The 26,667-nt window shown below is 44.3% G+C and overlaps 1 protein-coding gene across 2 annotated transcripts; it reads left to right on the forward strand.

Moving 5' to 3' along the window:
* The first annotated feature begins 8,695 nt into the window (after positions 1–8,695).
* Positions 8,696–20,663, forward strand: FAM111A (FAM111 trypsin like peptidase A). 2 transcript variants are annotated; one of them, XM_059143160.1, is made up of 4 exons: positions 8,696–8,935; positions 11,562–11,591; positions 13,627–13,741; positions 15,033–20,663. In XM_059143160.1, the coding sequence occupies exons 3-4, from the start codon at positions 13,664–13,666 to the stop codon at positions 16,785–16,787; spliced, it is 1,833 nt and encodes a 610-aa protein (XP_058999143.1). In that variant the 5' UTR covers positions 8,696–8,935; positions 11,562–11,591; positions 13,627–13,663; the 3' UTR covers positions 16,788–20,663. The 2 variants fall into 2 exon arrangements, with proteins under 2 accessions (XP_058999143.1, XP_058999153.1); XM_059143170.1 differs by lacking the exon at positions 11,562–11,591.
* Positions 20,664–26,667: the final 6,004 nt, after the last annotated feature.

Here is a 26,667-nt window from a genome sequence, read left to right on the forward strand (position 1 = left end):
GCATTCATAAATAAAAATGTTCCAGATGTTGTCTCAGCCTTCACAGGGATACAAGTCAGTTTGAAATCACCTCAGTCCATATTAGGTTAAGGTGACTGGAGATTACTAGGGATGCCAGTCCAGCCATCGCCCAGAATGAATTGTAAAGTCTCTTTGGAGGAAGGTTATATCATCCTGAGTCTTGTATTTTTTTCAAGACAAAATATGCTATGTAAAAATGAAATCTTGAACTTCTAAAGAGAAGGAAAGGGACTTATATTGGTGACATAGATTAAGAAAGATGGCCAAGATGTAGACTTGATGAAAGGAATGTGACCATATTCTTCTATCCAATACTAACATGAGAAATGTATTAGGATTATTTACTTATACACCAATTGAAGGGCCCAACGTGTTTATTTGAGAGACAGACCTTCTTTCTTAATTATTATCTGAATAATGGGGAGTTAAGTTCTATTCTAAGCATTTGACTCATCCTTTCTCTACCAGACCACCATGGGGACTGACATTTCCTGTTTGGTATTTACTGAAATTGAAAGAAGGAATAATGCAACAAAGGGTTACGTGTAACTAACCAAACGGATATCTTTAGACATGTCCACAAAGCTGTGAGACCTCTTGTCAAATCCTGGGAGCCCACAATGCCTCTTGCTACACCACACACGTAAGGATTTCAGATCTTATCCTGTTGCTGTAATTAAATGTCTAATAAAAATTGTCACAGGAGCTCCAGTTGGGGGAATCAGATCCTCAAATGTATGTTTTTAAATAGCATGCAAAGGAAGTCTGCCTCTCTCAGTGGCAATCCTGGGAGGCAAAGCATATGGTACCGCTGAACTTGCCTGCCACTTGATCCTGCCCCATCCCTTTGAACCAAAGGTGGGTCCAACCAGCCCAGACAAGAGGTGGTTCTAAGTTCTTATAGTAAGATGCGTTTTCCACCGAAATTTTCGGTAAAGCTTATCACTAGGATGTGCAGGAGTCAGATGCAGAGACCCTGGGACTTTGCCACAACAAGCACATCTAAACTTGGGATATAGAGCTCAAGTGTCCCCCCTAGGTGCTGGCATCCCTGAAGCCCTCTCTATGCCACCACTGCCTTTCCTCATTTCTGTGTTACAGCACACCAGTTGTAACTCTCTTTTTACCTTTTTCAGGTACTAGATTGTAACTTATTTGATGATTAGGACAATGTTACATTCTTCTTTGTATCCCCAGTGCTAAGTCTTTAGCAAACACTTAAAGTTCTAGTAACTCCAAAAAGAGTGGATACACTTTTAAATTTTTTTTAATTATTATTATTCGGATACACTTTTTAAAAAGAATCTAGATTTATAGTTCTTAGACACAGGTCAATAAGAAATGAGTAAAGGCTACCCTATAGCATATTCACGGGACCTCTACCGCAACAGGTAATTGTTGTAGAACAACACAAATCAGTTAAAGATGAGGTCCCAAGGGTTGGCTCCTCCTGCTCTTCAGTCTTTGCTGCTTAGTCCTCCCAGGCTTCACCCAACCCTGCAAAGGACAGCTAAGATGAGGATATGGGAGGCTGGTCCACACCTCCCTGTTGAGAAGACTTGCTAATCTACCTTCACAGAACGCTAGCTTTGGCCGGGGTTTTCTTTTCTTTTCTTTTTTTTTTTTCTTGTAGATTGTGAAAGTCAGTTATACAATTGAAGTAGAACTTAAAAAAAAAAACAAACCTTCAAAATGAAATCTGACCAGGGATTCTTCTGGTCTGTCTCATGATGTTGTGCAATCACTTGGCCAACTGCCAGTGAAGGAGGAAAGGCTGGCCACAGAAATTAACTGGCAGGCTTCCAGAAACAAAGTGGCTGCGATCGGAATTACCGTGTGCTTTTGCTGTTGTTGCTGCTATGAAAAGACCTGAGAAGAAACCCAAGGTTGAGGAACCAAACTTCCAAATATGTTATATCTTGATTAACAAAAGAAAACTATGTAACAAAATATATTTTAAAATCCTGCCTGCTCCCTCCTTTTCAGGGCCAGATATTCCTGGGCCTAAAATAACAACAACAACAAAACCAGATAGCTTAGCCCCACGCCAAGAATCCCTTTACATGTTTACGATAAATCCAGGGTATCATGATGGAGAAAAGGGCACTTGACTCTCAGCAAGGTGAAGTCGATCGATGCTAAACTGGAGAGGCAGCAACGCAGCCCCAGCAGGCCAAGCCAACCTCAGTTCTGGCACATTTAGGCCAACAGCCGGATCGAAAAGGACCACTTGAGCGGGAGCGTCCAGACCGTAGCTTCTCAGCTTTCTGCAAAAGTCTCTGGCTTGCCCAGCTCGCAGCGAAGGAAGAACCGTTTCCCGCCCCAGGGAAGGGGGAAGGGAGGGTTGGGCAAACCACCTCCCTATTGTGCTGCTATTGGGCAGGAAGGATGTCAATCCTCGCCCTGGCTCCGCCCCCTTCCCTTTCTCTCAGGTTCGTCCTCTCGCGCCCCCTACAGGCGGCGCCCGGACTCCGCTCCTAGTGAAGAAACGCCCTCGCCGGGCGGGGTTATTAGAGGCTCAGCTCCCGGGGCAGGGACTTTCCAAAAAGGCGGGGCTGCAGGCGCTCATCTCTGGCCCCGCAGCTCCGGGTTTAACAGCGCCGCGGGCGCCGCGGGAGGATTCTGGAGGGACAGAAGGGGACGGCGGAACGAGAGGACAGCGGGGCGAAGGGCGGAGTCGCGGTGGGGTCCCGGAAACCCAGCGAGCAACGGAAAGGAAGCACAACTGACTTGAAGTTTCAACTTGCTGAGGATCCCAGGACCCTGGGATCATAACCTGAGCTGAAGGCAGACGCTTAACGGGCTGAGCCACCCAGCTGCCCCAAGATCTGCACTTTTAAAAGCCTGCCCTAAATATTTCTTATAGACACTAAAGTTGGGGAATCGCTCATCTAGGCCAACCTCTTTGGTTTGCAAATGAAGGAACTAAGAGGGGCCCTAAGTCTTTGCAGCGTCCTAAAAGGCTGTAAGGCTCTAAGACTAAAATCCTAGGGTACATCTGTCTTTCCCTTCAACTAGCAAATTTAATCTAGCAAACATAGATTAGGGGTTCCTAATCTATGAAATGGAGACAAAGTCACACCCACCGCCCAAACGGTGAATGTGAAGATTAAATGAGACTCAGGTGTGTCAAACGCAACCCCAACGAGCCACAGGTGATGAATGAAGGTTCCCATCCTACCCCGTCCGGTTTTCGGAGGTGCAAAGGACGGTCCCCGCCGGGAAGCCCTTAAGTAAAACAGCGCACCTTGGAAGTGCGAGTCTCAGGAGGGGTACTGAGGATGGTGGTTAGGGAACGTCCATCCCTGGAGCTCAGGCCCGCCCAGCCAAGACTGGCGGCGGGTTTCTGCGTGGTTCTTTAGGAGGAAGGACGGAGGGCACTCCAGCACGCGTCTCCTGCGCGTACCCAGCGCTCCGGAGCTCTGGCCTCTGGCCACGACTGCGCGGACTGCGACGGATACCGCTCTTCCCGGAGAAAGGATGAGCCCCGTGTGCAGGCAGCCTCCCCCTTGGAGTCTCAGCAATTAGGGCGGTGCACGCACCCTCCTAAAAGTCTAAGCAGATCCCCCCACCCCTACCCCCATGAGGGCGTTACCTCCTCAGGTGTTATGCCCTCCAGATATTGGGGGTATCTGGAGTCTTAGGATCTGGCTCTGAATTTAGGAATCCAGGTCGCTCAACACTTTGACCTCAAGGTGAAATTAACATCACCTTGTCCTGCTGGTGGAAGAGTAATTTGGTACATTCTTTCTGTATTAGTAATTTAGCAATATTCCCCGAACCTAGAAATCATGTTCACTTTTGACATAGTGCACAGCCTTGCAGACAGGTATATACCAAGCAGAATTATACGATAGTCATAAAAAAAAGAAACATGAAAACGCCTATCATTTATGGAGTATTTGTGTATTTGGTGTATTTGGACCCTCATTCCATCTACTGCCTCACTGAAACCTCCCCACATTATGAAGTAGTACTAGCAGGTGCATGTTATTAAACTGGCGGTAGCAGAAGTCAAAGAGAGGCAAACAGAAAGATCCAGTGGTGCCCAAGGTCAAGCCAGGCAAGTTTTCATTCTGTGCACATTCCCCTGGCTGAAGCAAATCAGGTGGTTAAGTCTGACATTAATGAGGTGGGAGGAACTGTGAAGTCAAGGCAAGTCAAGGCAAAAGGTATATGTACAGGGCAGGGTGGAGATTTGAGAACAATTTCTCACATTCATCATCAGGTTCTTCCAGTTCTCCGGACTTTCCAAAATCAGAGAAACAGAATTAGGGTTTTCCTAATTCCCAGAAAATCAAAATAAATGTTTTCTAAGGCAAAATTACATAAAACTTCACGAAACTTTAAGCAGCAGACATGTATAGTATGTCCTGGGAAAGTACTGTGCTTAGAACTAGATTGTATAAACTGCTCTGGATCCATGAATATGAGAAACATATTCATTCAACTCTGTATCCCTAATATCCAGTACATTCTCTGGAAGCAGGAAGCAACATGTGTTTTAAATGAATGAAACCATGTTGGAGATTCTATTATGTGTGTACCTTTTCCTCCTTCCTAATGGCAGGACTGTTCTCAACATTCACCCTCTATAGAATCCAGCACTTGGTCTTGTAAATTGTAACTGCACATCTATGTGTTGAAGAAAGGATTGTGTAAATGAAAAAATATGTAGGAAGGGGTGAGCGGCTGTGCCTTTCGCTGTTAAAAATTAAAGGCAGCCCTAGAAGCCTTTCAATACAAGGAGTTAGATGGCCTTAGCTTCAGATGGTAGTTTAAATCCTGGCAAGAATGTTTCTGGGCAAATACTTGCAAAACTTTTGATTTGTGACTCAGGGCAGATGACCACACCTTCCCCACAGGGTCATTGAGAGTATTAAATAAAGCAGGCACACCCCGGGCAGTGACTCCTTCCACCCGCAGATGTAAGCAAACAGCCTGGCTGGCCATTGCCAAGGAATCCCCTGCCCCTCTCTCCATTTATAAATGACTATAAAAAGTAATTACAATAAAATGTTATATACCACCACCAATTTATTTTAACTTGATCACATATCTTGATTTATGAAACAGGCATTTATTTATAGCGCTTTCAGTGATTAAGAATGAGTTATAATAGGCAACCAAAAAAGAAACTTGTGTCAAGTATGATGAACCTGTAATTTTTATTTACATTTTTGAGTTTTGTTTGTTTTTTACAGAGGAGGAATGGCTTTTAAGATAAATTCTGAAGTAAAAATGGAAAACAAGATATCTTCATGTATAATCTTGTATAACCATGTATAATCTTTTCCTACAAGAAGGCTTTGCACAAAAATTAACCTCAAAAATTAGGTGCAGGGGCACCTGATGACTCAGTCCGTTAGGCATTTGACTCTTGGTTTCTGCTCATGTCATGATCTCAGGGTTCTGAAGTCAAGTCCCTCATTGGGCTCTGGACTGGGCTTGGAGCCTGCTTAAGATTTTGTCTCTCTGAGGGGCACCTGAGTGGCTCAGTGGGTCAAACCTCTGCTTTCTGCTCAGGTCATGGTCTCAGAGTCCTGGGATCAAGGCCTACATGGGCTCTCTGCTCAGTGGGGAGCCTGCTTCCCTCTCTCTCTCTACCTGCCTCTCTGCCTACTTGTGATCTCTCTCTCTGTCAAATAAATAACATATTTAAAAACATACAAAAAAAAAAAAAGATTCTGCCTCAATGTCTCTCTCTGCCCTTCCCCCAGGACCTCTTTCATTCTCTCTCTAAAAAAACAGAGAAACAAAACAAAACAAAGAGAATCCTGCAGATGAGGTTATCTGTTCGCATGTTTTATGTAATGTCTTATAGGTGCATTATCTAATTAAGATTTTCTAGCAAAGACTTCACGTTCAGGAGTCACAGTAAACATTCTCCAAATAGACCAGTTACCACAGCATAATTATACTCATGCATATTATTGTTGATATGTTTCCCATAAGAAAATTAGTCTTAGAATATATGAGTGATTTATTAAAATTAGTGTCTATAGAGCACAGTGTAATATAAATCTATGAAAAACCCATTTTTACATTTTCCAAAATGTCACTTTGAGTATAATAACAGAGCAAATTTCTGCAGCAGAGTAACAAAGACAGGAATTAATTATGAAAATTATACTGTATTAAGTGTCTTTGCTCTTGACTGTTTAGCAACATAAAAGCTCAAAACAAAACAAAAACCCCAAACCGCACCATAAAAGCAAGAGGCAAGTAAGAAAATGAGGCATATGCAGAGGAAGAAAACTCATGCCATGCTGTCACCTTTATATTTGACCTTGCATGTAAAAATTAATCTCTTCCCATCAAGGAACCCCCCACCCCCGTGATTAAGTATGGAAAACAACACTTTTGGAGGCTAATGATGGGAAAGCGTTGTTCTCTGTAATCCTAATCTAGGAATGAAGAAATAGCCTATTTGATTAAGCATTTACAAGGAATGCATCTACTTTTTAAGGAATTTCCTGGTAATTATAAAAACTCTGGTTTTCAGCAGACCAAAGAAAAAAAGAAGAAAATTTCATAAATAAGTTTAATGGTCAAATTGCTTTTAAAAACTTTTGGGTTTCAGGGCACCTGGATGGCTCAGTGGGTTAGGCCTCTGCCCTCGGCTCAGGTCATGATCTCAGGGAGCCTGCTTCCCTCTCTCTCTCTGCCTGCCTCTCTGCCTACTTGTGATCTCTGTCAAATAAATAAATAAAATATTTTAAAAAAACCTTTTGGGTTTCTAGTCTTGAGAATGTGAATTTTATTTGGTTTAGCTCTCACTAGCTCTATATTGTAACTTTGAGATTACAACTTCATCTTGTCTGAAATTTGGAGAAAGAAATAACAAAAGATTTAGGGGTTATGAAGGAAAAGGTGTGACAGAAAACTTTCATCCAAAAAAGTTTATTTTCCTATTACCTTAAGACAAAATATATTTTATTGTGGATATATTTAAGGCTGAGGAAATATTTATTTTATGCCCTTTCCCCAAGAAACTAACACATAACTTACCAAGCCAGAAATGTTTTAAAAATAAGGATTATTAAAATTATACAAAATTATAGAAATATTTAAGAAAAAAGTGATAAATATCTTGCTACATAGTAGGTACAGTTGCACCAAGGTCTCATAGATGCATAGATAAGAACACATTTTATTTTAACTTTTCACTATCTTCTTGCACACTAATATTTCATAGAAACAAAATGTTGAATTCTTAACATCCATGTTTGGAAAGTGTTGTTAAGTCTATTGGCTACTAAACCACTATTTTGTTTATATACTGAAATGTACAAAAGACAAAAAAAAAAAAAAAGACCCAGAAAATGTTTCACATCTGCATAAATACTTTCTCAGTGGACCAGACATTTAGTTTTGCTCTTCATTATAGGTCTTCATACTCCCAAAAAAGGACAACCTCACTCTTCTTCGTAGTTGAGATTGGTCATAATTTCCAGACAATATCTCAAAAGTCCATCAAATTCTAACAAGTCAGCTGGAAAAGTATAGCTCTCTAAAACGAGGTAGCTCAGAGGTAGCCGTTTCAACCCCAGTATTTTCACCACCTCTTGCTTGTCATGAAAATTTTTTACTGCTTCAGAATCTACAATGAAAAAAAAAAAAAAAAGAAATCAGAAAAGTTAATTCTTTGGTGTTGATTTCATGCACTACTCTCAGGAGCCTGAAAACTTCTAACGGTTCAGAGAATGATAGTGAGTGGTGAAATTTTCATACTAATTGGGTTTTCTGGGGTCTTTTGTTGTTGTTGTTTGTTTGTTTGTTTTTCCTTTTCAAAGTTTACTCTTTCCAAATCCCAGAGAACCCACAGTATAGGAAGCAGTAGTTGTAGTTATTGGGGAGTGCTGTATGCACATTAAGTCCGGTTCCCCCCAAATTATCACATATACTGTAGTTACCAACGCTCTTCTCAACACTGGCTCTACACACATCCTCTAGTCCTCGGTCAATTGCAGAAAACGTGTCACGGTTGTAACCGCGGCTCCTCTTCAAATACAGAATGGAATGCGTGCGCATCTGCTGTTGGTGCAGATCCTTAAACAGCGGCTGCCGGCAAGCCCTGTCCTACTGGAGTTGTCCGCTCTGGGATTTATTCCTGGAGTCCTTACGGTCTTCTTCATCAGGATTGCAAACATCTGCCTATATTCGTGGACGTTTGGAGACTCGCTTCACGACCAGGTCCTTCACTCCACCTCCATTCTCGGCTGCGGCTTCTTCCTGATTGTCACAGTCACCGGATCTGTCGCATCTGGGGGGAACGCCCGAGTCGCCCAAGTCCCCTTCTCCCCACCCGCCCGCAGCGCCCCCAGGGCGCTGGAGATGGCGACTCGCTGCAAACGCCTGCCTCCTGCCTCTGTCTTCACTTTCCACACATCTCCGGGAGGGGACAGCCGGGCCTCGGAAGCCGCGTTTCCACCCACGCACTTTCGCGGCGGGTTTCTGGCGCGCAGGCCGGAGCCTCAAGTCCCGCCTTCCGCGGCCCCCCCCCTTCACCCCCACTGGGATTGCCGCGGGGATTCAGGACTCGGGGAAGGAGGGAGATGAAGCAGGCAGCGAGGGCGGCGAGAGCCCAGTGAGGCCGGGCCGGTCCGCCGCGAGGGAGGGTGCGCGGCCGCCCGCAGCCGGGGTTCCTCCGGGGATTCCTGCACCTTGCAGCGCCCGGGGCCGCGCTCACCCTTTCCCGCGCTCCGCTCGGCGGCCAGAGCGCGACCAATCGGCTTCCGCAGTAGAGAGCAGCCGTCCAATGAGACAAAGGGACGCGGCACCCCGCGGTCCCTCGGGCGGACGCACAGCCCGCTTACCCAGAAGGCGGAACTCCCGGCTGGAGGCAAGGGTCCCCCCAAAGTCGCGCGTGCAGGCGAGTGAAGGCTAGGTCTGCGACGAGCTCGTCTCTTGGGTGAGTTACCCCTTTGGTCCTGGCGCTGACTTGAGAGTTTAGAGAAAATGTATTGACGGAGTCACAAAGGAGAAAAACCTCGGGCTGGGGCGGGGGGGGGGGGCGGCGAGAGGGGACAGCAACCCGTAAACCGGAATACCCTTGTTTCCTGAAAGGACTGGGGTTTGTCCCTGGAAATCTAGAGCAGAGTCAAATAAAAGGATGTAATATTTCTTTCGCAGTGCCCAAGGGGAGAGCAGGTTCTAATCTTAAAAGCTGATGTGGTTCTGAAGACCCATCGTTAACTTTATGAAAATGTTTCCTAAGAAGATCAACCTCTTTGTGTCTAAATTCTGGGTGTAGCATTATGACAACAGTTATGTTAAATGTGTTCTCTTGAGTGAGCTTCTAGATAAAATACTCGATACTCTCGGTGACAAATGGTGACCAGGTTCTCCAGCATGTTCATCATGAAGAGAAAGTCATCTACAGTCACATCGCTTGCTGACTACATTAATATGACTTATCTTCTCTTTTCATGAGCATGAATTTACTATACCAGGAAGCTTTTGCCCAGGGACATGGAAGTTGCAAATATCTTTACTGTTTATTCCAGTAACTTCCTCAAAGACCGCAGCACTCTTCACTTGAAAACATCAAAGCACAGTTTCCAAACCTTCTTGAAAATCCTTGCCTGTCACCCACTGGTCCTAAACTGTCACCCAGGCTTACCCTATCCTAACCAATCCCCCACATAAAAGACCCGACTTAAACCAGACTTCAAAATCTCCATAAAGAGTCCAACCTTGCTCTCCCCTTTCTGAGACGCTACGGAAGTTCTGCTCCCCATAACCTCAAGAAGCCGCGGGCTTAGCTTTACCAACAGGCGGTTCTGTCGAGATTTCTGGGAAGCAGCACTTGACATCCTTGGAGGCCTCACAACACCGAGTGGGTTTCTGCTGCCCTGTCCCTCTGAGGTCCCTTGAACTCTCTCCAGCGCTGTGTGAACTCAGTGGCGGGGAGACTGTGTCTTGCATGCGGAGGTTCATGTCCAGCTTTGTTGTGGTTGTTGTTGCGTTCCCCAAGTGCTGAGTTTATTTTGCCCTTGGGAGTAAAGAAACCTTTTAAGGAACCCATTTGATTTTCTGACCAAAAATTTAACAGGTCTGTATTTGACGAAAATCCGCCTTCTTAGCCATACAGCAACTGGTCTCTACCCGTGTCAGCCTTGGCTGTCCTTGTGCGAGAGAAAAGCTCAAGGGAAGAGACGAGGCATAGACGCCCACGTCTGGTTCTCAAACCGGCCGTGGGGACGGAAGACCTTGGGAAGATTTTGTTTCAGGCTGGAGGGACGGAGACAAACACGCTAATGCTTTATTCTGGAGACTCGCCCCCCCCCCCACCCCGCCACCGATGGACAGGCCCGCTTCCCGGGTGTCCAAAGAAGCAAAGACTCAGAGGCGGCGGAGGGGTGAGGCTGTTAGAAGCCGGGCAGATATGAGAGTGGAAGGACCCCAACAGCCCGCCGAGCAGCGGATCGCATGGGGCAGGACACCTTCTGGAACCTCAGCCCCGGCCTCCCGCCCGCGCGCCCCGCCGGCCCCGCTCGCAGGGACGCCCCTCCCAGGCCAGCTCCCCGCCGGAGCTCAGAGGCCTTGGCTTCCTCCTATAAGCACCGAGCTCGGCTGGGCGCGGGATTCAAGTCCCGGGTGCTGGCGGCCGGCGAGGAGTGGGTGAGCGCGCGTGAGCCCCCGGGGCTGGGGCGGAGGGGCTGGGGTCGCTGGCCTGGGCGGGACAGCGCCGCCCACCCGCGGGGCCCAGATTTGGGCCTGGTTTGATTTCCGTGGCTGCAGCTTGTCCCGCCGCGGAGGCGGGGTGGGGGCGGCGGTGGCGGCCTTGCAGGGGGGCCTAGGTCAGCCGAGACCCGGCCCCTCTCCAGTCTGGCTCAGTTCTGTGCACTGGTTCCAGAGAAGAGAGGGCGGAGAAGGAAAGAGGAGGAAGAAGAGAGGGAGAGAACCTAGGGGAGGAGTGGGAGAGGAAGGGGCGAGGGGCGAGGGGGGTGGGGGGGGGTGCCTAGAAGGTGGAGAAGCCGGGGGAGGGTGAGGAGGTAAGAGCAAGAGGGGAAGAGAGATGGGTTCGGGAGGAATTCCAAGGGAGAGCCTCTGGGTGGGCAGGGAATGGACCAAGAACAGGCCGCATATCTTTATCTCCTTACTCGAGGACATAGGGCAGCCCTTCAGGTCAGCAGAGCCTTCTCCAACTCTGAGAGCGGGCTGCAGTAGGAGGCCCAGCTAAGGACATTTCACCTTTGCTATTACGGGACTCACGCTGGACACCGGAAATGATGTTGGGGGGGGGGAATGTTAGGGTGTTTTCTTAATCTCTTGCCCCTGTCCACTGTGAATGCTGGAGTTAATCCCAATGTAATGCAAAATTCGCATTTCTTTCTGTCTACTTTATATTCCTTTTTTGGTCCATATGTAATTACCACTCTTAAATCTCCTGGGTTCTCACTCAGTCCCTAAGATTGGGTCATCATCAACTGACACACTGAAATTGCAGATTTCTTAATTGTTGGACAGTAAGTCCTTGCCTTCAAGGATCTTACAACACAGCCCAGTGATAGGTATCTATTTTCTTTTCCCAGGTTCTCTGCTGTTGAAAAAGTATCCCTGTGGTAAGTATATTGATACAAAATAATAATAGTAGTAATATGTACTGGGCAACCTGTTATGTGCCAGGCACTGTTCCGAAAGTCTTTTCATGCATTGTATTTTTTAATCTTCACAAGGGAGTCAGATTCCACTACTCCTCCCGTGTTAGAGCTGTGGACAGTGAGATGGACAGGGGTTAATTTAACATGCCCACGGTCAGGCAGCTAGTAAATGATAAGCTGATATTTGAACCCAGGTGGTCTTATAAAAACTACCCTTGATGCAGCACCTTCAGATTCTGTAGCTCTCTTAGAGTCCTTGCTCATTTTACAAACAGGAGAGTTAGGCTCAGAGACGCTGGAGTTTCCTGGGCAGCTCATTAGCAGTAAAGAATGAAGCCACAGCTCCTGCTCCACAGTGAAACGGTTAGGAGAACAGTCATTGTCTTTAGAGAACTTGCCCTTGACCAAAAAACAGGTGGGCTACAGCGTAACAACATGAAGCAGCAGCCGGGGAGTTTAACGCTCTGCAGACAGCTTCTCTGTTCTTTTTAATAAATCAGGGCTTTTTCTAGAATGAAGGAGACTAAAGAGACATAATAATTAAAGACGACTAATGCACCTCGATTGGATGGTCAAATAAATTAGGATTGTGATTAGGCAAGAAAAAGTTCTTAATTTGTAGAGCTGGAAAGAGATAATTAGGGATAAAATGTTATGATGTATCTAAGTGTAAAATAATCTAGAAAAATAAAAGGATGCTGCAAATTTATCCAAAAAATGAATCATCATTAACTCTGTGTGATAGGCGTATGCAGAGTCATTATCCTATTCTCTATTTTGTTGTTGTTGTTCCCATTTGAAAATGTTCGTAACCAAAAGTATACTTTCTGGAGCTTTGTGACCTTGAGTAAATAGCTTAATCTCTCTAGATGTTCAAGTTTTTTATTCGTAGAATGGAACTAATAATACCAATTACACAGAATTGGAAAAATTAAATGAGGTAATTTATTAAAAGGAACTTAGGATAGGTCATAGCACCTCCTGTGCTTGCTCCGTTCATTCATTGGATCTTTACAAATGTGTCCTTTTTTTTTTTTTTTTTTAAGATTTTATTTATTTATTTGTCAGAGAGAGAGAGCACAGGCAAGGGGAACAGGAGAGGGAGAAAGCAGATTCCCTGCTGAGCAGGGAGCCCGATGCGGGACTTGACCCCAGGACCCTAAGATCATGACCTGAGCCGAAGGCAGACGCTTAACCGACCAAGCCACCCAGGCACCCCACAAATGTGTCTTTATTGAGAGATCACCACATGCCAGGCTTCGTGGTACATGTTGGGATCTGAAAACAGAGCTGCTGCCCTCCCTGGCTTTTGTTCTATTTATTGCTAATGAAGATTTCACGGTTTTATTTACATTGTTCATTCTCTTCTGGGGAGACATCAGAGGAAAGATAGAAGGGAAAAGTATCCCTTTAAACAAACCAAAAAACCAAGCAGCAACTAAACTTCTTGACTTCTTGACTTCCCAGGCAAACTCTCGTCCCAAGATGATTTTGTCTTTATGGCTCTTTTCCCATCCATTCCTCTGTAATCACACCATCCCTGTGCCATTAAATGGGGGCCAGATTTTAATCTCCGTGTAACTAGAACACACTTTTTAATTCTCATACTACAAACCCTTCTGCATTTGAATTCCATCTCTATCACATGGCTCTGGCCTTAAGGGTCACCTACCTCCTCTGAGTTACAGTTTCTTCATCTGCAAAAAGCAAATGCACCAGCTTTGCATGGTTTCTGGGGGAACTGGCAATCGGAGACAATTTCTTTCAAGTATTTAGTGTGGTACCTACCAAGCAGTGGTCTATAAAAGGGAGCTTTTATCATCGAGTGATCGTAGTTGTTGGGTCAACTATTTACTTGCTAAGTTAACATCTCTTAGCAAGAGAGGGATGCTAGAGGCCAAGGGGAGGGGTGGGATCTGTGGTCCCATCAGTGTTATCCTCTACAATTAACATAGCTATGAAAATACCACTCTAACTTGAACTTTTTTGAAATTAGTGTTTAGAGTGAACTGTCTATTCACCTTCAAACCATCATGAGCCCTAAGAAGCGCAGGTCACAGATCGCATTCGATGAGAAGAGAAATAGGAAAATTGAGCACTATTTCTCTCAGGTATGTTTGTAAATATGTCTATTTACTGTTTATGGAATATGCCAATATGAGACATAGCTCTTCTTGACACTAGATTCATAATTCTTTCTGCCAAAAAATTGCCTCCTTGTAGGTTGACGCTATTAAAGTAAAATCTTTCTCATCCATTTTATTCTTTTAGTGTTAATACAGGTCTTGGCCACATCAAAACAGCCTTCAGTAAAAAGCTATTGTAACACTTCCTGAACAACAAACAATGAATCTACTATAATGTATTACAGTCAACTGTGGAATAAAAAAATCAATACTATTTCAAAGAATGAAAATATATACTATCTCAAATATAGCTAATCTCTTTGATCACAGTAATAACCTACATTTGTACTGTGCTTTCTAGTGTATGAAACAAATTTTAGAATAATCATCCTTATCATAACCTTGTTAGGCAGGGAGGGAAGATTTTTATTATCCTCAGTTTATTTATGCAGGGGGAGAAATGCCTTTTTGCTTGAGACATAAGTGAAGGGAAGATCTACATTTACTTTTACTGACCTCAGGGCTCTTTCTAATAATGGGGCTCTGTTATCATATCAAACCCTCAGTTTCTTTCCTGAGTCTGAAATCCTCCTTGCGTCTATCAAGAAGCAGGCTAGGAGAATTTTGAGAATTGGAGTATGCAATGTAAAAGTTTTCCTTTGTTTTCTTTCGTCTGGTTGTAACTGAAATATCCAAGTATCTAGGAAAGCTGAGACAAGCCTAGTTATGCTTCTCTTTGTCCTACTTCATGACAGAGCCAGCCAATAGCCATGTACTACCCAGTTCCCTTACTTGAAAAGGTCCGTATCTGCCTTAGAATCTTCTGAAGAGCTGGAAATCCATTACAGTGTCCCAACCAGGGTGTTTCTGACAATGCTGGGCTGAAGAGATGCTCTCTGAGAGTTTGTTTTGTTGTGCCCAGAGTGAACGTATATGACCTTATGCTCCTTTTTTTTTTTTTTTTTTGGATCCAGAATATTAGCACCATTACAAAGAAGGGAAATAAAAGTTAATCTCTTAATGTGCCAGTCATCGTGCTGGGTATTGTCACCTATGACGTTACACTGAATCTTTACAACCATCCTGCCCTGTTATTTCCATGACCAGCAAGTTCTGTCCACACCAATGCCATAATGAATACGACTTGGGCGACAATGTCTCATTCAGGCATAGAAATCAAATGCTCTTAATTTTTCAGGGAATTTCTAGTATATGATGAATCCTCCTTGTGTAAGGTTGTATTCAGAGTTTTAAAGGCTGTAACATTTATTTTTAGGTCAATAAAAACCAGGAGAATAATTCTGATATTCCTCAAATGAAGATGGGTGCTAGGAAAGGTCCAAAAGATATAACTAACACCCAGGCTCAAGGACCCAAAGACCAGACTGGGCTCCCAAAGAAGACAATTTACATCACCTTGGCTGTGAACTCCAGAAAACACATGCTCACACACAGTGAAGGGGATAGCTTATATGCAGCACTCAACACGTTAAAGGCTGTCGAGAAGGAAATAAAAACTCAGCAGGGCAAAGAGATGCTGGTGCTTGGCACGGAAGGCATCGAAGGATACATCAATCTTGGGATGCCCCTCAGTTGCTTTCCTGAAAGCTGCCACGTCCTAATCAAATTTGCCCAGAGTAGAAGTAGACAGAAAGAAAGGAGCCCGGTATTTGGCCGGCATGACAAGGTATCCCCTGACTGTGTCAAATTTTATATTCACGTGATTGGGAAGAGAAAGAAGAGGATAGTCAAGAGCAGGCATCTCCACAAAGAAGGGTGCAAACTCTGTGTCTACGCTTTCAAAGGAGAAACCATCAAGGACGCAGTGTGCAAGGATGGCAGGTTTCTCTCCTTTCTGGAGAAAGAGGACTGGAGACTCATCAAAAACCATGACTCCATTCTAGAAAGCACGCAGACTGTTGACAACCTAGAAGGCGAGCTCTTTGAGATTGAAGTTGAAAAAAGAATGGGCTTTGGAGCAGGAGCTTCTCAAAATTCGGAGTCAGAGGAACGAAACACCTCTGTGTTGAGAGAAGAATTTGTGGCTCAGTACCCCAGTTTGCAGAGAGAAAGTGAAAAAATCAGAGATAACTTCAAGAAAAAATTGGAAAAGAAAAAGAACAGAGCTTCATTATTTAAACTACATAAAGTAAACTTTGGGAAACTGACAAGAAACTCTACCCCAGTTAAAATGCACAAACTTCTTTCTCATCTCAGTGACTCAGTTGGGTACCTGTCGTGGGACAACAATGGAAATAGGGGTTCTGCCACCTGCTTTGTTTTGAATGAATTGTTTATTTTAACTTGTCGACACGTGGTAAGTGACATTGTGGGAAAGGGAATAGACCCAAGTAGGTGGGCAGACATAATTGGTCAGTGCGTAAGAGTGACTTTTAGTTACGAAGGGCCCCCTGAGAAAGAAGAGAACTGCTTTTTCATTGAGCCTTGGTTTAAGGTATCTGATGCCACTCTCGATTACGCGGTTCTGCAACTGAAGGCCAATGGACAGCGGGTACCTTTGGGACTCTATTCTAGAGTTGCTCCTGCGCCATCTAGTGGGCTCATCTATATCATCGGCCATCCGTATGGAGAGGCCAAGTCTAGTGATGGTTGCACCGTGATCCCTCTGGAGCAGCGAGGGGAGAAATTTCAGGAACATTCTCAGCCTAGAGGGGGAGAGAATAGCAGTCATGACATGCAGTATATCCATATGTACACTCAAAGAAGCTTCCAGAAAATAGCTTACGATCCTGATGTGATTACCTATGACACTTCTTTTTACTTTGGGGCTTCTGGCTCCCCAGTGTTTGATGCAAAAGGTTCATTAGTAGCCATGCATACTGCTGGCATCACTTATAATCGCCAAACTGGGTTATCTCATATCATTGAGTTCGGCTGTACTATGGAATCCATTCTCCTTGATATGATGCGAAACCATGGGCAGTGGTTTACAGAAGAATGTATAAATCAGCCAAATACAGAACAATGTGTTGATCCACAAGATGTGGAAATGGTGAGTGAGGAGGATTGAAGATGGTGAGAATTCAGCCTATTTACTGGCTTCCAGGGGATTACCCAGGGAGTTGGTATTCCACAGGCAAAGGTGATCATGTCCTAAATTCCAAAATGGTTACTTTTGTTTAAAAAATTGCCATTATAGAACATTTTGTACACACCACTTCTCTAAAGACATGAAGACTATAATCCTAACACGTGGGCTGTTAATCCCCTTTTAAAGTCAACCAACGGTCTTTCAAGATATGTCTCCAAAGGCAAAGGAAACAAAAGCGAAAATAAACTTTTGGGACTTTATCAAAATCAAAAGCTTCTACACAGCAAAGGAAAGAGTCAAGAAAACAAAGAGGCAACTCATGGAATGGGAGAAGATATTTGCAAATGACAGTACAGACAAAAGGTTGATATCCAGGATCTATAAAGAACTCCTCAGACTCAACACACACAAAACAGACAATAATATCAAAAAATGGGCAGAAGATATGGACAGACACTTCTCCAATGAAGACATACAAATAGCTATCAGACACATGAAAAAATGTTCATCATCACTAGCCATCAGGGAGATTCAAATTAAAACCACATTGGGATATCACCTTACACCAGTTAGAATGGCCAAAATTAGCAAGACAGGAAACAACATGTGTTGGAGGGGATGTGGAGAAAGGGGAACCCTCTTACACTGTTGGTGGGAATGCAAGTTGGTGCAGCCTCTTTGGAGAACAGTGTGGAGATTCCTCAAGAAATTAAAAATAGAGCTTCCCTATGACCCTGCCATTGCACTCCTGGGTATTTACCCCAAAGATACAGATGTAATGAAAAGAAAGGCCCTCTACCCCAATGTTTATAGCAGCAATGGCCAGGGTCGCCAAACTGTGGAAAGAACCAAGATGCCCTTCAACGGACGAATGGATAAGGAAGATGTGGTCCATATACACTATGGAGTATTATGCCTCCATCAGAAAGGATGAATACCCAACTTTTGTAGCAACATGGACGGGACTGGAAGAGATTATGCTGAGTGAAATAAGTCAAGCAGAGAGAGTCAATTATCATATGGTTTCACTTATTTGTGGAGCATAACAAATAGCATGGAGGACATGGGGAGTTAGAGAGGAGAAGGGAGTTGGGGGAAATTGGAAGGGGAGATGAACCATGAGAGACTACAGACTCTGAAAAACAATCTGGGGGTTTTGAAGGGGCGGGGGGTGGGAGGTTGGGGGAACCAGGTTGTGAGTATTAGAGAGGGCACGGATTGCATGGAGCACTGGGTGTGGTGCAAAAATAATGAATACTGTTATGCTGAAAATAAATAAAAGAAAAAAAGAAAAGAAAAGTCAACCAACGGGAAGAATAATGGGATTGTGACACAAACCGCATGTGCGTGCGTGTGTGTGTTTTCCGTGTCTTCTGTGCCTTCCCCTAAATTCAGTTGCTTGAAGGCAGTATCTAACACGTGTTCATCTCTTCATTCCTAGTGTCTGGAAGATGGAAAGTAAATGCTTAGAAAATGTGTGGGTCAATCTATAGCACAATTTTAGGGCTGCTGTTCATCTTAAGTGAGGAACTAAATGCTTGCTTAGAAATAATCTCTCACAGAATCTTTAGTATTTCCCAAATCTTCATATTACTAAAACTCAGGATGCATGTGTTCTGAAATTCAAAGGGTAAAACATTATTCTTGTATTGATTAGTCTATTTGGGCAAAGAAACTATCGTAAAGATTCTATCACTGTGATCTTAAGTCCTTGGTTTTTACCTTTTCTGTTCAAGATCACATAGTGCATTACATTTAGATGTTAATGTTAATGTTAGGCTCCTCAATTTCTCAGACTTTGACTAGTGATCTTGACAGTTAGAAAGAGTGTACTGCTCAGGTGTTCTGTGGGATGCCTTTCTGTTGGAATTTGATGATTAGACTGGTGTTGTGGGGTTTGGAGAGTAAGACCAGAGGAGCAAAGTGCCTTTTCACCATATGACATCAAGGGTTTGCATATCCCTTTGACATATTCTCATCAGTGTGTTGTTTGTTTCCTGTTTGTTTGTTTGTTTGTTTTGAGTACTTTCCTATGCTGTGGTCCATGCTCTGCTTGAAAATTTCCTGCCCCAGCCCTAGAATCAACCATTTCTCCAAGGAGCCCTGGAGAACAGTGTTAGAAACCAAGATCTGGATACTAAATATGCTTGTTGCTATTGGATGTTCTTTCTTTTATGCTCGCTCAGCAGACAGAAAAAAGACATATGTGTGTGTTTATTAGCTTCTGTACAGTCACCCTTCCCAGCTTATTCTTGATCTTGCTTTCTGGGGCTCTGGTTTCCTGTGGTCAGATGATCTTCCTTCTGACTTATCGCCCGAAGGTCAATGGTAGCCGAACGCTGGGTGACAGCACCTAGGTCAGCCAGCTCATTTCCTCCTATCAGGCAGGCATTTTACCACCTCACGTCATCATAACAAGGAGGAGGAGTGCAGTGCAATAAGGTATTTTGAGAGCGGGAGAGAGACAGTATTCACATCACTTTTATTCCAGTGTATTGTTAAAATTGGTCTATCTTCTTATTAGGGATTGCTAATCTCTCACCGTGCCTCATTCATACATTAAACTTCATCATAGGTGTGTGTGTGTAGAGGAAAAAACAGAATATATGCAGGTTTCAGGTATCCCCTAGGGGTCTTGGAAAGTGTACTCCGCAGATGAGGAGGGCCGCCGCAGGTACCATGTATCTGCAAACATTCCTACGTGTGACTGGATGTATCATAAACTGGACATTCTTACTGATGTCTCCCACTGCAGTCCAGTCCCACTGGACTGGATCATTTTCGCCTCCTCCATTGCTTATCTGGGAACTCCCAGTCGAACAGGGAGAAACCTGGCTTCGACCATCCCCGACCCACTTAATTGTTCAATTTGGTTTTCATGCAAAGCGGCATCAGAATTGTTCACCTGTACTGGTGGGAGGAGGGGTAGCGTGGTTAGTTACAGAGCAGTGTGTATGTGCCATCTCCTTGCCTCTAGTTCTTAAAGACTCACTCCCAAAGTGACTGGGGTCAGCACCTGTCTGTCCTTCCACACCACGCAGCGAGGTGTTTTGCACATTTGCAGTGTAGTTGGAGTCTTGTCACTGTCTCCACTCTTTCTTCTCACTTCTCAGCCTAAGTGACGTTTAAAATCTGCATATCTTGGGCAACCGACTCTTGGTTTTGGCGCAGGTCCTGGTCTCTGAGGGGTTTCAGGTTCGGGTCCCAAGGGCGGCTTTGCGCTCAGAGACGAGTCTGCTGGGGGACTCTCTCCTTCTCTCTCTGCCCCTCCGTCTGCTCATGCTGTCTCTCTCTCAAAATGAATAAACGAATAAATCTTTTTAAATTTGCGTAGATCAAGGTTCGCTGTCCATGCTGTGAGTTCTGCGGTCTTAACAAGTGTATAATGTCATGTGTGCACTGTTACAATGTTGTACAGAATTCTTTCACAGCCTAGAAGTCCCCCGGGCTTCACCCACTTCTTCCTCCCTCTCCCCTGCACCCCTAAGGGATCACGGATGAGTTTACTGTCTTTATAGTTTTGCCTTTTTCCAGAAGGTCCCCGGAGTAGAACCCTACAGTAGGCAGCCTCTTCAGCTCGACTTCTCTCGCTGAGCAATATTCAACAAAGGTCGCGTGCGCTGCATCTTTTTGTGGCTTGAGAGCTCATTTATTTCATTCCTGCCACTGACTACTGTTCTCTTGTGCAGGTATACAACCCTTTGTGTACTCGTTCACCTGTTGAAAGATATCTTAGTTGCTTCTGTGCTTGGCGATTATGAATAAAGCTGCTCTCAGCGTTTGCATACAAATGTTTGTGTGAACCCAAGTTCTCAACTCCATTGGGTAAATAAATACTTCAGTGTGATTCCTAGACTGTCTGGTGAGATTGTGCTTAACTCTGGGAAGATCTGCCAAACCATCTTCCTACGGGTGTGGCCATGCGGTTTTGCCTTCCCAGCAGCAGTGGTGAGCGAGAGTTCCTACTGCTTCCTGTCCTCACTGGCATTTTGTGGTGTCAGGTTCTTTTTTGGATTTGAGGCCTACTCATAGTATGGAAATACCTGGTATTCTTAAGGGGATTATGGGATTGATTCATGAAATTTGGGCTGTCTTGGATGTGTACAGACGTACAGTATGAGTCTGGAGTCTGTCAGGAGAATAAAGCCACTGAATTATCTTTATAGCACTTTTGGGCTCTGACCTTCTGAAAGTGAGAGAGGAGACCAGAAACCTAGGGAAATTAATATTTCCCTAGGACCCTTTTGTAGGAAGAAAAATATATTGATGTTTAGGTGACCTAACAGAAAAAGTTAGAGGTTACAGGGGCTTGAACTGTGTTTCCCAGAAACGTTTGTCCAAGTCCTAACCACTAGCACCTGTGAGTTTTGGGGAACTAGATTGTGTGGATATAGTTAAGTTGATCTCTAGGGAGGACCATCCTGGATTTAGAGTGGGGCCTAAATCCAATGACTGGGGTCCTTAGCAGGGAAAGGAGAGTTTTAACACATCCTAGAAAGAAGGCCTTGGTGGGGGGAGGGGCGAGAAGAAAAGGAGGATGTGCAGATGTGAGAAGCCAGGGATGGGACAGCGGGGGTGATGGCCAAAGGGAAGGAGGAGAAGGAAGACCACTGAGCAGATCAGTTTCCTTCCGGGCCCCAGCCCTGCGCAGAATCTTTTGGATTCACCTGTCCCTCATGTCTCACTTACCAGGACCCACTTTGTCACCCATTTGCCGAGTTCGCTCCAGTTCCTTCCTGGCCTCCATTCCACCGGTGGACTCTGCCCACGGTACTCCCTGCAACTAGCTTTGGGACAGCTACAACATTAAATGTTCATTCGGTCGACCCCAAACCACCAGCAGCTGCTCAAAACCGAAAATAAAAGCCGGTAGTGACGTTCCTCTCCCTCCTCACCCCTGCTGCCCTCCTTCCCCGCTACCAAAACCTCAGCTGCTTTTGGAGAAAGACAACTAGAGATGAAGCTAAGATCACCCTGTCCCCAAGGGGGACCAAAGGCCATATACACTTGTGTCAATACAGGAGGGAGGACCCGAATTGATGGCCAAATCACCAAACTACCTTGTCCCAGAAGAGGAAAAGCTTCTGGAGAACAGGAGTGTTGGAATGGACTGAGGGATGGAGCGGATGCAGCTTGTGCAGGGGGCAGAAAGGGGTCCCTGGGCCTTGGTGCTCACCAGATACCCAGTGGTACACGGAGGGGAACTAGCTCTGGGGCTTCGGTGCGGACCCTGGAGCGAGAGGACAAAGGAGGGAAAGAGACTGACAACTGCGTTCTCTCCTCCCCAGCCCACCCTGCCCGCCCTCCATAACCTGACCCCACCACCTGGAAAGTCCCCTGACTTGTACTGCCCTTGAATGGGAAGAAAGCAATCTGACTCAAGTAGTGGGGTTTAGGCAAGATTGAGGTGGGGGAGGAAAACCGAAGTGATCCTGTGGTTGGTGGCTTTGGGGGATTCGATGATCCCTGCTGTGGTCTAGCCCAGAACTCCCTGCCTCCTAAGTGCCACCGGGGATTCTCCTGTTAAGGAACCGCTTCATGTTGGACATGAGGCTTGTCCGCGAACCATTTCCCTGCCCCCACCTCCAACCCGACGATTCCAGTTAGAATAATACAGAATTTCCAAAGAAGAAAGAGGAAATCCCAGTTTGGGCTAACTGCGGGAAGGCCAGTGGAGCGCCCAGAGAGGCCATTTCCTGGTACAACGTCGCCACCTGCTGGATGTATCCAGTACCGCACCTTCTAAACAGAGCCCTTGACCTGTTGCTAAGCCCTCTTGAAACTGACCTCTGGACATCCGGAGGTCCCTTCCACCGGACTCGGACTCTCATTCACTGACAAAGGAAGGATCCAAAGGGGTTGGCAGTCAAATACAAACGGTATGTACATTCAGGAGCTCAGCTGGCCTGGCTGTGGCATCATTCTTGCATTTTACACACACAAAAAATGGCAATGGCTTTATCACCTGCATCAGTGCCTGCATTTTGTTATTTTCCTCCAGGGTGGGAGTCTCCCTATTTTCTGATAGAATGCAGTCAGATCATCTTAATTCAGTTGGGTACAAAACTGACATGAGACTGAGTCACAGAAGGCTCCGTCCATCTCTGGTTTGCTCCACTTCCAGAATTCAGTCCCAGCTGAGAGTGACCGAGGTACACTAGTGCATGTCCCCTTTAAAATCCTGAAGTCCCCCCCTTTAAAAAAAATCTCATCAGCACTAAAAGTCCTTAGAGAGCTCTGCCCCTACTTTTCATTGACTTAAGTGGGGGAGGACATGAATATAAATTAGTGCAGTCCTCGAGGATCTAAAAAGTACAGGAAAAGTGGTCCCTGTCACATATGCATTTATTAGTTGATTCCTTGAAAAACTCGTAAGTCTGGAGAACAGCCATTGACTTCCACAGAGTCAAACCAAGTGGTAGGGCAGTGTGCCACCTGTGTGATATCATAGTGTGATATCTTTGCTAGAGCAAATTAGCACTGCCCGAGGTACACGGTGTGTGGCCACTGACTGGATTAATGTGTTCTTTTCTGTCATTATCAGAAAAGGGGCTCCTAAGCAGTTCAACTCACATGGAGCAGATGACAGTATATATATATTATATATACATATATATATATATATATATATAATATATATATAATATATATTATATATATATATATATAATCTTGCCCAAGACTATAGTAACAGTTTCTTCTTTCAATATAATATAGATAGAAAAGGCCTGGACTATTTGTACTTCCTGCAGACCATCACATCAATCCACTCTGTCAGTGACATCATGGTAATTGGGCCACATGAGTAAGAAGTAGCCAACACATTAGAGGTCATGGTAGACACACATTTCAAACGATAGAAGATCAACTCTATGAAGAATCAGCAGCCCATGAAATCAGGGATGTGCTGGAACATCTCATCCAAAGAAAGAGATAAATTCTTTTTTTTTTTTAAGATTTTACTTATTTATTTGACAGACAGAGATCACAAGTAGGCAGAGAGGCAGGCAGAGAGAGAGGAAGGGAAGCAAGCTCCCTGCTGAGCAGAGAGCTCGATGCAGGGCTCGATCCCAGGGCCCTGGGATCATGACCTGAGCTGAAGGCAGAGGCTTTAACCCACTGAGCCACCCAGGCACCCAAGAGATAAGTTCTTGAATCTTGTGTACCTTTCTATGAAGAAGGAGGTACACTGTCTCTTTGGTTTCTGAAGGTAGCAAATTCTATACCTGCGTATACCTCTTTAGCCTGTTTACAAGGATGACAGGCTGCTGGCCTTAACGTGAAGCTCAGGTTAGAGAAAGTTTCTGTGGACCTTGGCTATGATGAAAAAACAAAACAGTGCTGTTTCTTGGATGGTGCAGACTCACCTAACATATGCTATCACAAGTGTCAGATGAGGACAAAGATACCATGTGGAGTTGATGACAAAACTAAGTGGAAGAACCAGAATACAGACTCCTGGGGTTTTGCAGCAAGATCACATCATTTGCAGTGGAGAATTGTATGCCTTTTGCTTAGCAACTCCTGGTGTGCTACTGTGCCCTGTTAAAAGTGGAACACGTCTCAAAACATCAAGTGACCACGCATCCAGAACTGTTCATTATGTTGTGAGCTCCTTCAGATTTCCCAAGTCATAATGTCAGGTGTGGCCAAAAACGTTCTCTTGTAAGATGAAAGGGGTACACCCAGGATGTGTAAGCAGGTCAAAAGATCACAAGTCAGTTGCATGGGCAATGTGGAGAGCATCCCTACAAAGAGATCTACATCCCAATACCTGGACCCTGTAAATATGTAAAATACATGGTAAGGGGCAAATGTGGGGCATCTCTAATTGGCCATGTTAGCTTCTGAGCTCCCCGTTGGCCAAACCTGTGACAGGGCACAAGTTTGGGAGGTCACCAAGACCATATTTAGGTTCAGTAATTTTGTAAAAGATCCATAGAAGTCAGAAAACGGTTATGTTCATGGTTATGGTTTATTACAATAAAAAAATACCAATTAAAACCAGCAGAGGATATAAGAACATATTAGGAGCAACTATATTTTAGCAAATTTGACAATCTGGAAGAAATAGATGCATTCCTAGAGACATATAAACTACCACAACTGAACCAAGAAGAAATAGAAAACCTGAACAGACCCATACCCAGTAAGGAGATTGAAGCAGTTAACAAAAATCTCCAAACAAACAAGAGCCCAGGGCCAGACGGCTTCCCAGGGGAATTCTACCAAACATTGAAAGAAGAATTAATTCCTATTCTCCTAAAACTGTTCCAAAAAATATAAATGGAAGGAAAACTTCCAAACTCATCTTATGAGGCCAGCATTACCTTGATCCCAAAACCAGACAAGGATCCCATCAAAAGAAAGAATTACAGACCAATATCCTTGATGAACACAGATAAAAAAATTCTCACCAAAATACTAGCCAATAGGATCCAACAGTACATTAAAAGGATTACTCACCACGATGAAGTGGGATTTATTCCCGGGCTGCAAGGTTGGCTCAACATATGCAAATCAATCAATGTGATACAATACTTTAGTAAAAGAAAGAAAAAGAACCATATGATACTCTCAATAGATGCTGAAAAAACATTTGACATAGTACAGCAACCCTTCCTGATCAAAACTCTTCAAAGTGTAGGGAAAGAGGGTACATACCTCAATATCATCAAAGCCATTGACGGAAAGCCCACTGCGAATATCATTCTCAATGGATAAAAACTGAGAGCTTTTCCGCTAAGGTCAGGAACACGGGAGGGATGTCCATTATCACCACTGCTATGCAACATAGTACTAGAAGTCCTGGCCTCAGCAATCAGACAACAAAAAGAAATTAAAGGCATCAAAATCAGCAAAGAAGAAGTCAAACTATCACTCTTTGCAGATGATATGATACTATATGTGGAAAACCCAAAAGACTCCACTCCCAATCTGCTAGAACTTGTACAGGAATTCAGTAAAGTGTCAGGATATAAAATCAATGCACAGAAATCAGTTGCATTTCTATACACCACCAACAAGACAGAGGAAAGAGAAATTAAGGAGTCAATCCCATTTACAGTTGCACCCAATACCATAGGATACCTGTGAATAAACCTAACCAAAGAGGCAAAGAATCTATACTCAGAAAACTATAAAGTACTCATGAAAGAAATTGAGGAAGACACAAAGAAATGGAAAAATGTTCCATGCTCATGGACTGGAAGAACAAATATTGTAAAAATGTCTATTCTACATAAAGCAATCTACACATTTAATGCAATCCTTATCAAAATCCTATCTGTTTTTTCAAAGAAGTGGAACAAATAATCCTAAAATGTATATGGAACCAGAAAAGACCTTGAATAGCCAAAAAAAAAAAAAAAAAGAAAGCCAAAGTTGGTGGCATCACAATTCCAGACTTCAAGCTCTATTACAAAGCAGTCATCATCAAGACAGTATGGTACTGGCACAAAAACAGACACGTAGATCAATGGAACAGAATAGAGAGTCCAGAAATACACCCTCAACTCTATGGTTAACTAATCTTCAACAAAGCAGGAAAGAATGTCCAATGGAAAAAAGACAGCTTCTTCAACAAATGGTGTTGGGAAAGTTGGATAGCCACATGCAGAAAAATGAAACTGGAGCATTTCCTCACACCACATGCAAAAATAGACTCAAAATGGATGAAGGACCTCAATGTGAGGAAGGAATCCATCAAAATCCTTGAGGAGAACACAGGCAGCAACCTCTTCCTAGGAAGATTGCCAAAGGCAAGGGAAGCAAGGGCAAAAATGAACTATTGGGACTTCATCAAGATCAAAAGCTTTTGCACAGCAAAGGAAACAGTTAACAAAACCAAAAGACAACT

This window comes from Mustela lutreola, chromosome 1 (genome assembly GCF_030435805.1).
Source record: "Mustela lutreola isolate mMusLut2 chromosome 1, mMusLut2.pri, whole genome shotgun sequence".
NCBI lineage: Eukaryota > Metazoa > Chordata > Mammalia > Carnivora > Mustelidae > Mustela > Mustela lutreola.

Bases quoted from the DNA above. Each gene is read 5' to 3' on its own strand.
- FAM111A (XM_059143160.1), top strand. From the start codon at position 13,664: ATGAGCCCTAAGAAGCGCAGGTCACAGATCGCATTCGATGAGAAGAGA. The intron at 13,742-15,032 runs GTATGTTTGTAA...ATTTATTTTTAG, and splicing joins TTGAGCACTATTTCTCTCAG to GTCAATAAAAACCAGGAGAA.